General features: G+C 42.3%; 1 protein-coding gene across 3 annotated transcripts; it reads left to right on the top strand.

Moving 5' to 3' along the window:
• The first annotated feature begins 200 nt into the window (after positions 1–200).
• On the top strand, positions 201–15,604 carry HERPUD1 (homocysteine inducible ER protein with ubiquitin like domain 1). Of its 3 annotated transcripts, none has more exons than XM_007520106.2 (8): positions 201–469; positions 3,870–3,947; positions 4,035–4,109; positions 5,092–5,222; positions 9,590–9,712; positions 10,476–10,826; positions 13,856–13,961; positions 14,830–15,604. In XM_007520106.2, the coding sequence occupies exons 1-8, from the start codon at positions 323–325 to the stop codon at positions 14,995–14,997; spliced, it is 1,179 nt and encodes a 392-aa protein (XP_007520168.2). In that variant the 5' UTR covers positions 201–322; the 3' UTR covers positions 14,998–15,604. The 3 variants fall into 3 exon arrangements, with proteins under 3 accessions (XP_007520168.2, XP_007520169.2, XP_060041494.1); XM_007520107.2 differs by having other exon boundaries at positions 206–469; positions 4,038–4,109; XM_060185511.1 differs by lacking the exon at positions 13,856–13,961 and having other exon boundaries at positions 206–469.
• The last annotated feature ends 1,580 nt before the right edge of the window (positions 15,605–17,184 follow it).

Genomic DNA, 17,184 nt, shown 5'->3' with positions numbered 1-17,184 from the left:
CCGGCCTCCGCAACCGTGGCTCCTGGTGACGCAACGGCGGCGGGTTGCATCAGCCCGCGCCCACGAGCTCGGCCCGCCCCACTGACCGCGGCTTCAGACGCCGATTGGCCACGTTAGGGCAGTGGCCTCCGCTTCAGCCAATGGGCTTCAGCCACAGAGGGATCTGTCTGCAGAGCCGAGGCGCGGGGTGTCTATAAAAGGCACCCCAGGCTGGGGGCCGCGCGCTTGGGAGACGTGGGTTGTCGTTGCGGCGGGTTCGAGTGACAAGAGACTCCGACTGTCCGGCGTCTCGGAGCGCAGCCGAGGTCACAGCGCAGCCGACATGGAGCCCGAGGCGGAGCCCGAGCCTGTCACGCTGCTGGTGAAGAGCCCCAACCAGCGCCACCGCGACCTGGAGCTGAGCGGCGACCGCAGCTGGAGCGTGAGCCGCCTCAAGGCCCATCTGAGCCGCGTCTACCCAGAGCGCCCGGTGAGCGGGGCCCCGACCCCCCGCCAGCGCCCCCCGGGGGTTGTCACATCTGCCCATCGCTGGATGGCGCTCGCCAGGCCCCCTCCTCCAGGGCGGGGTGCTGAGGGCTCCCCATCTCCAGGCCCTACGACTGTCACTTCCTCATGAGGTCGCCTTCCCCTGCCTGTCACCTCCCGCCCCTGGGTCCCCAACCCCCCTGCAACACAGCTGTCACTTCTGCCCCCCCTCGTACCCCTTCAGACCCCTCACAGTCTTCTCGCCTCCAGCCAGGCCCCTGACACAGCCGCTTGACCTTGGGGGGGGGGGTGGAGGGGAGGGTCACTTGAGCCTCCCAGCCTCAGTTTCCCCAAGTGACAGCCTTCTCTGGGTGCAGAGAAGCGAGACGAAGTGGATTTCAGGAAGTGGCTTTGCTGCAGGTGGTGTCCCGGAGCAGGACAGAGCCCCCCCCCTCGCCACCCCACCCCCAGGCCGCTGGCTAGAGAAGCGGGGTGATCGCCGGCGGGGCGGGGTGTGCTCCAGGCCCCACACCCTAGGGCCCGACGTGGCTCTTTTCCTGCCACCCGCCTTCCGCCTCCGCCCATCCCCGCACAGCTGGACCCCAGCCCACGCTGGGTCCCAGGGGAGGAGCTCCCGGTGCGCTTGGCTGGAGAAGAGAGAGAACAGGAGGAGTCGCCCCCAGGTCTGGGTCTCACAAGATTGGGGTTCCTCCAGGAAGGGGACGTCCTTCGCTTTGTTTGGGTTGACACATCTGTCAACACCAGGCCAGGCTCCGCCCTCCTCACCTCCCCACCACGTGACGGGGAGGCCGGGAGCCGGACCTTCCTGTATTTACTTTCTGCTCCAACATTATGTAAGAGTCAGCAGAGTTCTGTCCTGTCCCTGCCCCTGCCCCTGCCCCTGCCCTTGCCCCTTTTCCTGTCCCTGCCCGCCAGCGAGTGCAGTTCTCCACCCGACGGGGAGAGGGCACCAGGGCAGAGAGAAAAAGACTGGTGCTGTTTCTCTGAAACCCTTGGAGTAGCTCAGGGGGGTCTGATTGTTTTCGTTCCCTATCGGTCTTTTTTTTTTTTTTCTTTTGGTCCTCAAAAGTGGTGTTGAATTTTTTTCCTCTCTGACGAAATTGGCTCATTCATTCAAGACGCTTCCATTCCTTCAAACATTCACTTTGGAACTGTTCGCAATATCAGCTTCCAAGAAAACCAGGTGACATGTTGCTGAGGATGGTTGTTAAGGACACACATTGGTGAAGCAGGTGTAGGCTCTAGTTGCGTCATGTGGTAAAAGCCAGTGGTTGTTGTTTGTTTGTTTGTTTGTTTGTTTTGGAGGAGACCCTTCCTCTGAGAAGGAGTAACTTTCTTATTAAGTGTAAGGGGCAAAAGTTAGAAATAAAAGGTATGCATGTTTGCGTTTAAGAATTATGGCTGAAAAGGACGTATCATTTGTTTTCGAATGCAATAAGCCGTGCTGTATAAGAATTTGAATAATGTATTTAATCTCTTTCCTAGATGAGCCTCTGTGTCAAAGCGCAGAGTCCCAGTTCAGGCCTTTAGATGAGAAACTAGTTCTAATTGTAGGTAGCTGTGGTTTTCACACCTTTTCTACTGTGGAACTCATTAATAAATCCTGGATTCTATCTCTTCAACATCATTTTACACGTTCAGTTGTATGGCACTTACCTATAAAGTCAGTCAAAGAGAACCATGGTGAACATGGCATCCAGTATATTTCTGTAATTTTAGTTGTACAGTGTCAAAAAAAAACACCACAGGATTTATCTAAACAGATGCATTCATTTCAAATCGTTTCAAACATTTTGCTTTATAATCTTGGGCTACTTGGTAAATTTTTTGTAACTTGCAGTTCTAGCAAGTGTAATTTAAGTTGGTAGTATACTCCAGTGTTCTCACTTTGAGACATATTAAATTTAAAGCCATTATTTTCTTTTTTTTCATTTTTTCCTTTATTGGGGGGCTAATGTTTTATGTTTGACAGTAAATACAATCGTTTTTACATGCATAACATTTCTTAATTTTCCACATAACAATACAACCCCCACTAGATCCTCTGTCATCCTTTTTAGACCTGTACTCTTTCCCCCCACCCCCACCCCAGAGTCTTTTACTTTGGTGCAATACACCAACTCCAGTTCAGGTTCTACTTGTGTTTTCTCTTCTGATCTTGTTTTTCAACTTCTGCCTGAGAGTGAGATCATCCCATATTCATCCTTCTGTTTCTGACTGATTTCACTTAACATGATTTCTTCAAGCTCCATCCAAGATCGGCTGAAAATGGTGAAACCACTATTTTTAATATCTGAGTAGTGTTCCATTGTATATATAGACCACAACTTGCTCAGCTACTCGAAAGCCATTATTTTCTAAGTGTACTTTTAAAAAAGATTTTTAATATTTACTTATTTATTCCCTTTTATTGCCCTTGTTGTTTTATTGTTGTAGTTACTACTGTTGTTGTTATTGATGTTGTTGTTGGATAGGACAGAGAGAAATGGAGAGAGGAGGGGAAGACAGAGAGGGGGAGAGAAAAAGAGACACCTGCAGACCTGCTTCACCACCTGTGAAGCGACTCCCCTGCAGGTGGGAGTCTCAGGGGCTCGAACCGGGATCGTTACAGCAGTCCTTGAGCTGTGTGCCATGTGCGCTTAACCCACTGCGCTACCACCCGACCCCCTTAAATGTACTTCTAAAAGAAATTAAAACTAGATTTTTAAAAGCAACATTTGTATAAAAGTGTGTAGTCTCTGTGCTTTAAGAAAAAAAAACACTGAGATGGGGACAATAAGTTGAAATCTTTACTCTTTAGTTCCAGTGACCTTGGATAAGTCTTCAGATTTTTCCTGCTCCGAATATGGTTATTGAATCTCACAAGGCTGCTGTGTGAAACGCTACAGACTGTGCCCTCTGTAACGGCATTTGTATGCCAGAACAGGTCTCTTAGGAAATTTAAGCTTAGCGTTGTTTCACATTATCTTGGAACATTCCTAGATGGCTTTGGTATAGGACAACTTTAAGAGTACTTTGAATTTTCTCTGAAAGCACACCAGGTTAGCTGCGATAGGAACCCCAAATAAACTTTGTGTTTTTAGGGCTAAGAATATAACAGTGATAGAGTGTATCTTTCTCATATAATTCCCTGAGTTTAATCCCTAGCACCAAGAGAGCATATTTCTAGTGACAGAAAGCAATTTTATTGGAAGTTAAGTTTTCTGTAGGTTTTGTAGACTGGACCAAATGAAAAGTTTTATATGTAGAGCCTGAAAAAGTACTTCCCTGTGATACTGGGGAAAATACACACATTCCAGTTATTTGTACAAAGGAGCTTCATCTGTGTTTGGAAACTTGTGGGGCTATACACTGACCTTTGCTATTCTTTCTTTCCATGAAAGCGTCCAGAGGACCAGAGGTTAATTTATTCTGGGAAGCTGTTATTGGATCACCAGTGTCTCAAGGACTTGCTTCCAAAGGTACACTACTTACATATTAACTTTTAAATCTCTTTAAACATTTGCCACATTGAATTCAGGTCCTAAAGTACCTTCTTACTACTTTAGCAGGAAAAAAGGCATGTTTTACATCTGGTGTGCAATGTGAAGGGTCCGTCAAAAGTGCCAGAAGCCAGCACAAAGGTATGTTCTTCCTGATGGAAACAATCCATGCCATTCAGTCTCTCCAGGCAGAAATAAAGGTAGTTGCATAAAATTCTTGAGATATTTTAAAGCCTTTTTTCTGTTTCTTCCATAGTGAAAATTAGAAATTGTATAGTGAGAATTTGCAGTAATGGTGGTAGATGATCTCATTAGTAGGGAAGTGAAATTATACGTTATACCATCTTCTGGGATATGATTTGACCTACAGGAATTGTGTATCCAGATCACTTAATTCATATTTTTTAAGTGGGATTTTAGCACATGATACATTTCTGTTGAGGATGCGTAAAAGCTCTTTTATAAAGAGTAAAAAAATAAATTTGTGAACTTCAAAAATTTTCATTATGGTTATATTTGAGTCGGAAAAGGCAACAGCTTTTGTCAAGTGATCTCTAAAGAATTAGATCTGATGAACAAAGTAATTTATTTTTCCTTTTACAATATTGATTCAAATATGCAATATTAATATTTTAATAGGGTGCTACATTCTAAATTTGCTTTGCAATCATGTTTCCCAAAATGTCCAAACATAGGAAATTCTTTCCTTTGGTAACTAATTAGGTTTTATTTATACATCTTGTTGGCCATTTATTTGTTTTATTCATCTAAGAACATAGTTTTTTGATTTAGTAGATTTAGCACTATAAGATGTATAGTATAAAGCATTGTTAGGAAGCTTTCTTACCAATGGTATTCTTATTGATGGGAGATTTTAATGAAACTATAGCCTAGGTACTCTTAAGAAAAAACTAGGTTATTTTAGTATCTTTATATTGAAATTGTATCGAACAACTTTCAAAATTATTTTTAATAGCATTGTGTCTATTTACTTTTGTCAAATTCAGAGGTTGAGCTGGTGGGATAGCAGCCACCCATAGCAGAATAACCCTTCTAGCTTGATTTCAGACCATTGCATCAGACCCTTTGTTCTGATGTTCATACTACATTTATTTATTTTTAGGTTACTGAATCCACAGAGCAGCCTGCTGGCCTCAACCAAGGACAGTCTCCTGGGGATTCCTCAAGTGATGGTGTAAGGCAAAGGGAGGTTCTTCGGAACCTTTCTCCCTCTGGATGGGAAAATGTCTCAAGGTGAGTGTGAGACTAAAGAACCAGTCTTAGTATGAATATGCATCACTTCCACCAGTTGAAAATAAGGTACATTTTATACAATAGTCATAGAACTTTAGCATGGAGGAGATTTTGCTTTATGTGGGCTTCATTTTAAAGATCTCAGTGGTAGAACACCTGCCTTACATGTATAAGGCCTTGGATCTGACCCCAGCACTACATGAGAGAACAATGAAGACTTAATAAGTGGAACTTCATGGATGGTGGAGTGGTGCTTTGGTCTCTCATTCATAAGAAAAGAAAAATTAAACCAGGGAATTATCTGAATGATAAGGTGTATGGAAGAGGTCCTCGGTTCAGTCCCCAGTGACATATTTAAAAAAGAAATCTCTTATATACCTTGATTTTTCTTAACACAAAACCTTTTAGGATTTAAAAGAAAAAAGAGCATCTATTAGGAATGCAGGTATTTGCCCTCCTGGGTGGGTGTGATAGGTCATTGGTGCTGTTGCAGACAAAAAGAGCTGCCCTAAGCATCATGAAGCTGCTTTGCTGAGTGGCTCTATGCTCTATTGTAACAATGAGTAATAAAAACTAAAGAAAACATTTAAGAGACATTCTGCCAAGGACTGTGTTAGTGGTGCTAGGAAAAAGGTCATTTCTTTAGAGTAATTAGACCTTTTCTTTGGAGCAAAAGCCAGGTGTGACCAAGTGCTCTGATGTTTGAATCTCCTATCTCCTGGAACTCCTCATGATAGAAATTCCATTGGGGGGATTTTTTTTTATATGAATTGAAATTCTATAGCTCCTTTATTCCTGTGATCCCTTGTTTCCTTGTAGTTTTTAATAATTGTTGGTAAAGTCAGGTGTTTGAAAAATGGGCAAGGATTTTAGTTTTCATTAATACAACTTTCAGACATACATAGAAGTAGAAAGAACTGGGAGTCAGGTGGTAGTGCAGCGGGTTAAGCGCAGGTGGTACCAAGTGCAAGGACCGGTGTAAGGATCCCGGTTTGAGCCCCTAGCTCCCTACCTGCAGGGGAGTCGCTTCACAAGCGGTGAAGCAGGTCTGCAGGTGTCTATCTTTCTCTCCCCCTCTCTGTCTTCCCTTCCTCTCTCCATTTCTCCCTGCCCTAACAGTGATGGCATCAATAACAACAATAATAACTACAACCACAATAAAACAACAAGGGCAACAAAAGGGGAAATTAAAAAAAAAGTATAAAGAACTATATAGTAAATCTCCACATAACCATTACCTAGACCCAGTAATGATCATTGTCTTGCCATACTTGTTCATCTGTTCCCCCACCTTTTTTTTTCTGAAATGTTTGCCACTACCACTACTATTACTATTTTATTTTACCACAGTACTGCTCAGCTCTAGCTTATAATGATGCTAGGAATTGAACTTGGGACTTCAGAGACTCAGGCACTAAAGTTGTTTGTATAACCATTATGCTCTCCCCCTGCCCTTTCTAAGATATTTAGAAGACTCCCAGATATATAACTCACCCAGATAATCCACTATGTAACTGTAAAAACTTTTTAGTTTTTATATTTTCAAAGCTAACAATCCTTTGTTAACCTTTCATTTTTTTGTGCACTATAGCTTTTAAAATAATCAAAAACAACATCATATCCAAACCTGCTTGTATTGGAATACCATTTTAGAAATACAATTGGGGGAGTCGGGCGGTAGCACAGTGGGTTAAGCGCATGTGGTGCAAAGCGCAAGGACCCGAGTAAGGATTCTAGTTCGAGCCCCCGGCTCCCCACTTGTAGAGGAGTCGCTCCACAAGCGGTGAAGCAGGTCTGCAGGTGTCTCTCTTTCTCTCCCCCTCTCTGTCTTCCCCTCCTCTCTCCATTTCTCTCTGTCCTATCCAACAATGACAACATCAATAACAACAACAATAAAACAACAAAGGCAACAAAAGGGAATACATAAATTAATTTAAAAAAAAAAAAGAAATACAATGGGTATGGGATTCGGTTTAAAGACTGTCAGTATGGGGACTGGGCGGTAGTCAGCAGGTTAAGTGCACATGGCACAAAGCGCAAGGACCAGAGTAAAGATCCTGGTTCAAGCCCCCGGCTCCCCCACCTGCAGGGGGCTTGCTTTGCAAGAAGTGAAGCAGGTCTGCAGGTGTCTATCTTTCTCTCCTCCTTCCACTCTTCCCCTCCTCTCTCGATTTCTCTTCTATCCAACAACAACAACAACAGGGGCAACAAAAATGGGGGGGGGGTGGAATGGCCTCTGGGAGCAGTGTATTCGTAGTGCAGGTACCAAGTCCCAGCGATAACCCTAGAGGCAAAAACAAACAAACAAACAACATCAGCATATAAACTGGGTGGTCAGATTCATTGTTGAATAAAAATACTTTCAACCATTTTCCTTATTCTGGCTATACAAGTTGAGAATTAAGCCTATATGTGACTATTTGAATTTTACCATGATAAAACTTGATTGCATTCAACAAAGATTTGTTGGATTGTCAGTGCATTTGACTTTAAAGATATGAATTAAGAAGATATATGGGGCCAGGTGGTGGTGCACCTGATTGAGCACACATATTACAATGTGCAAGGACCTGGGTTCAAGCCCCCAGTCCCCACCTGCAGAGGGAGAGCTTTGTGAGTGGTGAAGCAGGGCTGAAGGTGTCTGTCTGTCTCTCTCCCTCCCTGTCTACCCTTCCCTCTCGATTTCTAGCTGTCTGTATACAATAAATAAAGATAATAAACTTTAAAAAAATTAAAATGCTAAAAGAAGAAGGAAAAGAAGAGGAAGAGATAACGATTCAAGCAATTCTGGTTCTTCCTATACTATAATTTTCACTTTTGTAAAGTGCTGCCAATGCAATTCACTGAGTAAGACACACAAAAACAAAAGCGACTCCACACCTGTTGCCTTAGGCTTCATAAATTTGATGTTTAAAGAGGTCTCAAGTCCAGCCCTGCTACTCTCCCTCCCTCCCTCCTTCCCCCCCCCCTTTTTTTCCTTTCTCTATTTTATTTTAATGAGATTCGGGGAGAAAGATACAAAGAAAAAGACCAGAGCACTGCTCAGCTCTGGCCTTTGGTGATACTGGGATTTGTACCTGGGACCTTGGAGCCACAGGCATGAAAGTCTTATATAACCATTATGTTATCTCCCCAGCCCAATCCTGCTACTTTCTAGTTCAGTGATATCACAGAAATCTGTTTTTCCTGATATATACTTGAGCTCCTCTCTGCAAAATGGGGCAGATGGGGATCCAATTTGATGACATCCCAACAGTCTGTTCAGAGTACAGGTAGTTAATAAGCATGAGCAGGCGATGGGTGCCACATATAAAACTCTGTTCCCATCTATAGTTACAACCTTGGACTGAGGGAGAATTGAGAAAAAGAGACTTTTCTTCAGGAAAGGATTTAAAAAGATGTGATTTGATGTTTTCGTTTTTGCCCTTTGCTTCCAAGGTTATCTCTCAGGCTCTATGCCTGCACTATTCCTCTGTTCCTGGTAAATGATGATGATGATGATGATGATGATGATGATGATAATGATTTTAGATACAGGATGAAATAAGGAGAGATAGAGAGAGGAGAGATACCACAGCACTGCTCCCCTGCTCATGAACCCCCCCCCCCCCACACACACACAGATGCTCCCATGTTGTGGCCAGGAGCTTGAACCTGGGCCCTTGAATATGGTTCTTCTTCTTCTTCTAGCGTTTGCCCTTCTTCCGTAGCCAGTCCACAGCGTCAGGTTGAGCCTGATGTAAAGTTTCGAGACCTCCTTTGAATCTGGAGAGGTGGCAGTCGTTGACTATGTGGGTCATAGTCTGTATGTAGCCGCAGGGGCAGTTCGGGTCGTCTCTGTCTCCCCAGAGATGGAACATAGCGGCGCACCGGCCATGGCCTGTTCGATAGCGATTGAGGAGGGCCCAGTCATAACGTGCTAGGTCAAAGCCAGGTTGACGCTTGCAGGGGTCTGTGATGAGGTGACTTGAATATGGTAAAATATACATTCTCCCAGATGAGCCATTTCCCAGAGCCAAGAGCTGCTGTCCAGAGGATAAATAGTTAGTTTAGACCTGCAGTGAGGCGCAGCAACTCAAAAACAGGAGTGGTGAGCCATTTAGCTTCAAACGGTCTGGCTCATGTGTATGTCATCATGATGGCATGGTGAGAAGCCAGTGCAGGGCAAGCATATTGTTTTCCCATGGGATCTGGCCCCACATCAGCATTTTGTGTATTTCAGTTACATAGGTGCATCACACAGATATCTATAATGTAATACAGCCTATCCCCTCTCCTCTCTCTCTCTGATTTGGTTGTAATTAAAAGTTAATTTTCATTTATTCTTACTTCACCAACCCAACATGAACTTTTAAAATCTTTTCTAGGCCTGAAGCAGCCCAGCCAGCATTCCAAGGCCTGGGGCCTGGTTTCTCAGGTTACACAACTTATGGGTGGCTGCAGCTCTCCTGGTTCCAGCAGATATACGCACGCCAGTACTACATGCAGTAGTGAGTCCATCACCCCCAAAACCCCCCTCCCATGCTGGGTGTGACCAGGGCTCCTGGGCAATGTTAGGAATGGAGAGAAAAATGCATTGTCGTCAGTTTCCGAAGAGCTTTTTATATCTAGGCCTGTGGGTGGAGTGAGTGTAACTAGATAATAACTGCTGCTATCCAGTCTGCTTATAGATGCAGAGATGTTTGTGTCGGATACATTGTTTGATGACTTGATTTAGAATACGTTACTCTTTACAACTTGTGGTATCTCTAAAGTCTTGTGAAAGTTTGACCTGTTTGCTGAACCACTTTAAAAAAAATTTCAATATCTTTTATTTATTTACTGGATAGAGACAGCCAGAAATTAGGAGGGAAGATGGTGACAGAGAGGGAGACAGACTAAGAGACACCTGCATCACCGCTTCACCACTTGCAAAGCTTTCCTCTTGCAGGTGGGGAGCAGGGTCTCAAACTTGGGTCCTTGTACATTGTAATATGTGCACTCAACCAGGTGCATCACCACCTGGCCCCTTGCTGTACCATTTTTAAAGTAACTTTGATATAAAGTTATTCCAGGTGAAATTTACTAGATGACTTCTCTTAGGAACAAAAAAGGCATTTATTGATATGACTGTTAATAGTTTACTAAGTTAAAGAAAAAATATATGTATTTATAGTTCTTAACAGTGAAAGATGCCATAGATAAGGTGGTGAGAGCCACATTCTTTCTGGTACTTTGCTCTGAGCTTATTTGCCTCTGCTGTTTTTATTTCAGTCTAGCAGCCACTGCTGCATCAGGGGCTTTTGTTCCCTCACCAAGTACACAAGAGATACCTGTGGTGTCTGCACCTGCTCCAGCCCCTATTCACAACCAGTTTCCAGCAGAAAACCAGCCAGCCAATCAGAATGCTGCTCCTCAGGTGGTGGTTAATCCTGGGGCCAATCAAAATTTACGAATGAATGCACAAGGTGGTCCTATTGTGGAAGAGGATGATGAAATAAATCGAGATTGGTTGGATTGGACCTATTCAGCAGCAACATTTTCCGTTTTTCTCAGTATCCTCTACTTCTACTCCTCCCTGAGCAGATTCCTCATGGTCATGGGAGCCACTGTTGTCATGTACCTGTAAGCAGATGATTTCACTTTCTGTGTTTTTCCTTTACTACAAATTATACTAGATGCTAACTCAAACAGGTGTGTGTGTGTGTGTGTGTGTGTGTGTGTGTGTGTGTGTGTGTGTGTGTCTGGGTGTATTCATACATTTTTCTTAAGGAAATGTGTGGGTTTTTAAAAAAATCTTTACTTACTTATTGGATAGAGATAGCTAGAAATAGATATAGGGAAGGGAGTGATAGACACCTGAAACACTGCTTTCCCACTTGCAAAGCTTTCCCCTTGCAAGTGGGGACCAGGGGCTTGAACCTGGATCCTTTCACATTGTAACATGTGTGCCCAACTAGGTGTGTCACCACCCAGCCCCAAGGAGATGTGTTTTAAGTGTTAGTTCACTCTGGAACTTTTAATGGAAGGATTTCATGATTTAGTTGTACATTGTCAAGAACATGTTAATTCCAAAAGAACATTCTCTTCTTTTTTAATTTTAATGTAATTTTATTTATTTATTTTGGGTAGAGACAAATTGAAAGGGGAGGGGGAGACAGAGAGAGAGACAGAGAGACATACAGCATTGCTTTACCCTTCATGAAGCTTCCCCCTGCAGGTGAGAACTATGAGCTTGAACCAGGGTCCTCATGCATGGTAATGTGTCCACTCAACTGGGCACACCAATATATTGAATATTCTCTTATTTCCTCCTACAAGGTGCCTGTCAGGCTTTTTAAACCGTAATAATAGAGCCATACCGAGGCATAGGAAGGAAAATTGTATTTGTTTTGCTTAAAAACATGTCTTCCTCTGTCAGGCTATACCTGCCTTCCAGGGTAAAGTTTTAAGCATAGGCAGCATAGCCCCAAAGGTCTGGAGAGCCTTTACACATCTGACATTTGACTTTGTCACCCATGGCTTATAGAAGTGGTTCTCAAAGGGGTGACTTTTTTTTTATTGTTGTTGTAGTTATTGTTGCTGTTATTGATGTTGTCGTTGTTAGGACAGAGAGATATGGAGAGAGGAGGGGAAGACAGAGAGGGGGAGAGAAAGATAGACACCTGCAGACCTGCTTCACCGCCTGTGAAGCGACTCCCCTGCAGGTGGGGAGCCAGGGGATAGAACTGGGATCCTTAAGCCGGCCCTTGCACTTTGCACCACATGTGCTTAACCCGCTGCACTACTGCCCGACTCCCTCAAAGGGGTGATTTTGTACACATACCTGTACCCCAGCACTCCACTCCACCCTAGCCCTGGACTGTTTGGCAATATTTGGAGACATTTTTGATCATCACAACTAGGTGTATGATCCTATTAATATCTTGCAGGTGGAGGCCAGGAATGTTACTGAACATCCTACAATGCACAGGACAGCTCTCTCAGTACATATCCAGCCAGAGACATCAGTAGACCTAAAGCTGACCATTTTTAACAAGAGTTATTTGTTCTTTGTGGCTTAAAACTGGAATAAGACAGTTTTTTCCTTATAATAAAAAGTGGATTTAAAAAATTATCTTTTAAAAGTAATTTTTGGGCACGGTTGTGGCACACCTGGTTAAATGCACACATTATAGTACACAAGGACCTGGGTTCAAGCCCCTAGTCCTCACCTGCAGGAGGAAAGCTTTGTAAGTGGTGAAGCAGTGCTGCAGGAGTTTCTCTGTTTTTTCCCCCTCTCTATATCCCCCTTCCTCTTGATTTCTGGCTATCTCTATCCAATAAATATTTTTTTAAAAAAATAGTAATTAAGGGAGTCGGGCTGTAGCGCAGCGGGTTAAGCGCAGGTGGCGCAAAGCACAAGGACCGGCATAAGGATCCCGGTTCGAACCCCGGCTCCCACCTGCAGGGGAGTCGCTTCACAGGCGATGAAGCAGGTCTGCAGGTGTCTGTCTTTCTCTCCTCCTCTCTGTCTTCCCCTCCTCTCTCCATTTCTCTCTGTCCTATCCAACAACAACAACAACAATAATAACTACAACAATAAAATAACAAGGGCAACAAAAGGGAATAAATAAGTAAAATAAATATTTTTTAAAAAGCAACAAAAGGGAATAAATAAGTAAAATAAATATTTTTAAAAAAGCAACAAAAGGGAATAAATAAAATACAAAAAAAATTAAAAAAAAATAGTAATTAAGTAGAGAAATATTTAAACTATTATAATCATTACTTTTTGTATGCCTGTAAAATTTCCCTTCTGTTAAGGCTTCCAAGTGTAAGTATTTATTCAGCATGTCACTGTGCTGTTTTTGTTGCTGGGTGTGCAGTGATGAGTAAAATATTGTCATTGCCATTGAAAACTCAAAACTGCTGAGAAAGTTGAGGAGAGAGTGTCATGAATATACTTTCTGTGAACTTCTTTCATTTTTATTTTTTTATTTATAAAAAAGGAAACACTGACAAAACCATAGGATAAGAGGGGTATAACTCCACACAGTTCCCACCACCAGAACTCTGTATCCCCTCCCCTCCCCTGAGAGTTTTCCTTTCCTATTCTTTAACCCTCTGGGAGTATGGACTCAAGGTCATTGTGGGATGCCAAAGATGGAAGGTCTGGCTTCTGTAACTGCTTCCCCACTGAACATGGGCATTAACAGGTTGATTCATACTCTCAGCCTGTCTCTCTTTCTTTCCCTAGTGGGACAGGGCTCTGGGGAAGCGGAGCTCCAGGACACATTGGTGGGGTTGTCTGTCCAGGGAGGTCTGGTCGACATCATGCTAGCATCTGGAACCTAGTGGCTGAAAAGAAAGTTAACATATAAAGCCAAACAAATTGTTGATTAATCATGAACCTAAAGGCTGGAATAGTGCAGATGGAGAGTTGGGGGGGGTGTCCATTTTGTAGCTAGTTAGTATAGCTAGTAGGCCTTTTTAAATTATATTCCAAAGGGCCCATGACTATACTCGTTTTTTTTTTTTTTTTCTGTGAACTTCTAATCAGACTGTTGCTCTAATTAGAAGAGGGTGTTGAAGGGAGGCTTTATCTAATTGTAAGATCCCTTAAATTCACTGTGATGTTAGCTAAAGTGAATTTATATGTGTTTCCTTTGAAGGCATCATGTTGGGTGGTTTCCCTTTAGACAAAGGCCAATTCAGAACTTCCCAAATGATGGGCCTCTTCATGAAGTGGTAAATCAGGACCCCAACAATAACTTACAGGTATGGAATTTCCTATGGAGCCTGATGAAATACTGATTCTCAGATCCTCAGACCCTGTGATGGTTTACCATTTTAGGCTTGGGCTTACTCTTTCAAGAATTTTTTTTTGAAATGTAAGAGCAATAATAATTTTTTAAAAATAATTTAATGTACTATAAGATTTACCAGGTGTTTTGTCATGTGGCAATTTACATCTTGACAAATGTAAATAATGTTTCTTTGACTCACTATTTTGAGTGTTAAGTGGTTTATACATTGTTTTATACATTCAGATTGCTAATGGACAATCATGCTAACTAAGAATTAGAAACATAAGTATGTCTCATTACAGAGTAAATTTCCTGAAACTATTACACAGAAATAGAATTTTTGTAAGACAGTTTAATGCATGGCATTCTAATCTTTGCTTTTAGAATACTGGATTCCTATTTTTAGTTTCTTTTTCTTTGTTTCCAGTTCTAGGGATGAACCCAGGGCCTCACATTGTAAGGCATGTGTTTTACTTTACTGTTCTTTAGTTTATTAGTAACTTGAAACACTGCTAAAATTAGAAAAATAGCCATATTTAATGAATTGCTCAACTTACTATCTTCAGAATAGCTGAGGGCCTAGTTATTTCATTTGTTCTTCTGTTGCCAGGAATATTTAAAATAACAAAAATCTCACCAGCAGAGTTGTTTAACAAGAATCTCACCAGCAGAGTTGTGCGATGGAGGCCTAAGAAAGAACTCCATCCAACCGGGCATCATTCCGGGGGGTCCTGAGCCCACCTGGTAGCTTTATATATAGGATAAGGGAACCAGGGACTTAGTCTTACTTAGTGTTTGCCAAATTTGGTTATTTTCTCATTGTGTTTCCTTAACTATAGGAAGGCCCTGATCCTGAAATTGAAGACCCCAACCACCAACCTGGTCCAGACAGAGACGTGCTGGATGACCAGCAGGCCAGCCCTTCGTTCATGAGCACAGCCTGGCTTGTTTTCAAGACTTTCTTTGCCTCTCTTCTTCCAGAAGGACCCCCAGCCATAGCGAACTAATGGTGTTAGCTCTCTACCTGCTAGAGACCTTGACAGGCACGGACTGACTCAACTGACTCCAGCTAGATTTCCTCACCTGGACATGGCAAAGGCACAAAGTTTGTAAACGAACCGACAAGGATGATGATACGCTTTTATTGTGATCAAGCAAAAACAGAAAGTAAGACGTGAAGCCATGAAAACAAATTGATGAACAAAAATGCCTAAGGCTTCTCATGTCTTTATTCTGAAGAGCTTTAATATATACTGTCTGTAGTTCCATAGACATTGTAAGTAGAAGGCATTCATGTCGCATGTTTATGCCTGAGGAGCTTTTCCAGATTTGTGTGTCTGCATGTGTGTTTGTAAATAGACGTCATAGATGCAGAAATGGTTCTGCTGGTACGATTTGATTCCTGTTGGAATGTTTAAATTACACTAAGTGTACTACTTTATATAATAATCAGTGGAATTGCTAGACATGTTTTAGCAGGACTTTTATATAGGAAAGACAATGTATAATTGCTTTTTAAAATGCAGTGCTTTACTTTAAACTAAGGGGAACTTTGCAGAGGTAAAGATCTTTGCTGGTTTTCTGTTCAATAAAGTTTTACTATGAATGACCCTGGCAGAGACTCCTATCAATTTACCAGTGTATTCTGTGTCCACAGTCATTGTATGGCCCACAGTCAAGTTGCTTACTTCTAAGTAACCTAAGCTTTGAATCAAAAAGGCTGGTTGTATTAATGAAGAGTGATAAGGTAAAGTCATGAAAATTTTAATTTTCTAAGGATATATTTGTGTCTACCTCCATTTCCTGCCTAAAAATAGTACTGGCTTATGTAGTAAGCCATTGAAATTAAATCCCCAAATTTAAAATTAATGGTGTTGGGTACCTTCCACTTTGGCCTTTCTGTAGTAGTTTCCAGCTTAAATGGTATGCCTTTGTACTTTGTGAGTTTAATCCTCTATATATTAATTTTGAGACTAATCTTTAAAGCAAATTTCTGACTATTTTTTCACATGATCAATATTGTAATCAGAATACCAAAGGTGTGTGTAGAGCTGTGTTATTTAGCAAAGTAAATCAGCTTCTTGTGTCATAGTGATCATTTAAAAATCATTATTTTTTATATTATGTCAAACATCATTGAGTATTTTATAGTAAGATGGTGGGTAGATGGGTCGTTTCCTATATAGCTATACTTTAGAAAGTCAACAAAGTTAATTATGGAGTCAAATGGCATGAAGTTTTAAACATCACTGTACAAAGGACTATCAGAAGGCAAGTTATGACGGTACTGTCTGCTTGAGAGACTAAAGGATTTAGAGTTATGGGATGGAGAAGTGCAGTGACGGAAGCCCTCAGTGAAGATGGGGAGAAGAGTCAGAGCAAAAGTAAACTCAGAGATTAGGTTTATCCTTTTTTTTTTAATGACACAAATTAAATTTTTTTTTTAATGACACAAATTAAATTCTTGAAATGCTTGGTAATTAAGTCTTGGTGATTTGTGAACAAGATCAGAGTTCATACTACGGCCTTTTTAAAAGGCTGGGTGGCTGGCCAGAGAGACAGCTCACTGGGTAGGGCCTTGCATGCAACTACTTCAGGTTCATGCTTGCCTGAGTACTACATGGGAGGTGCTGTGGCATGGAAAAAGCTGTGGCATTGTGGTGTCTTAGCTCTCTGTTCCCATGTGAATGCAAAAAAAAAAAAAAAAATCAAAACAAAACAAAACCAAAAACCTAGCCTGGAGCAAGAAAACCAGACATGTGTGAGGTCTGGATCTGCAAAATAAACAAACAAGCAAGCAAACCAAAGGCTTGAGTAGAAAACCTTTTCAGAGAAGGAGTTGTCATCATTTGGAAAGAGGTCTGGAGTCCAGGACTGCTATTTTTGAAGGAGTGGAGTTGCTTTCTTAATGGTGTCAGGTGTGATGATTAAATTCCAGATTTCATGGACCCAAAATAGAGTTGCAGGAAGGTGCTTTTGAGGACCCCAATTTGGGACACAAGGGAGAAGTTCATACAACAGATGAAACTTGAGCTGACCCAGGATCATTATAGGGTGCAGAAGGTGGAAAATCTGGCTTCTGTAATTGCTTCTCCACTGGACGTGGGCATTGGCAGGTCGATCCATACTCCTAGCCTGTTTCTATCTTTCCCTAGTGGGGCAGGGCTCTGGATCCTAGTTCTGTAGAAGAAACA

The sequence above is a fragment of the Erinaceus europaeus genome, chromosome 2 (assembly GCF_950295315.1).
Source record: "Erinaceus europaeus chromosome 2, mEriEur2.1, whole genome shotgun sequence".
Classification (NCBI taxonomy): domain Eukaryota; kingdom Metazoa; phylum Chordata; class Mammalia; order Eulipotyphla; family Erinaceidae; genus Erinaceus; species Erinaceus europaeus.
The sequence above is the reverse complement of the archived record's forward strand: the minus strand, read 5'-3'. Positions and strand labels throughout refer to the sequence as shown.

What these genes read in the sequence shown, in the direction of transcription:
- HERPUD1 (XM_007520106.2), top strand. Translation starts at nt 323, where the DNA reads ATGGAGCCCGAGGCGGAGCCCGAGCCTGTCACGCTGCTGGTGAAGAGC. An exon ending in CGCCAGTACTACATGCAGTA is followed by an intron (nt 9,713 to 10,475) that starts GTGAGTCCATCA and finishes TTTTTATTTCAG; the next exon opens with TCTAGCAGCCACTGCTGCAT. An exon ending in GCCACTGTTGTCATGTACCT is followed by an intron (nt 10,827 to 13,855) that starts GTAAGCAGATGA and finishes TTTCCTTTGAAG; the next exon opens with GCATCATGTTGGGTGGTTTC.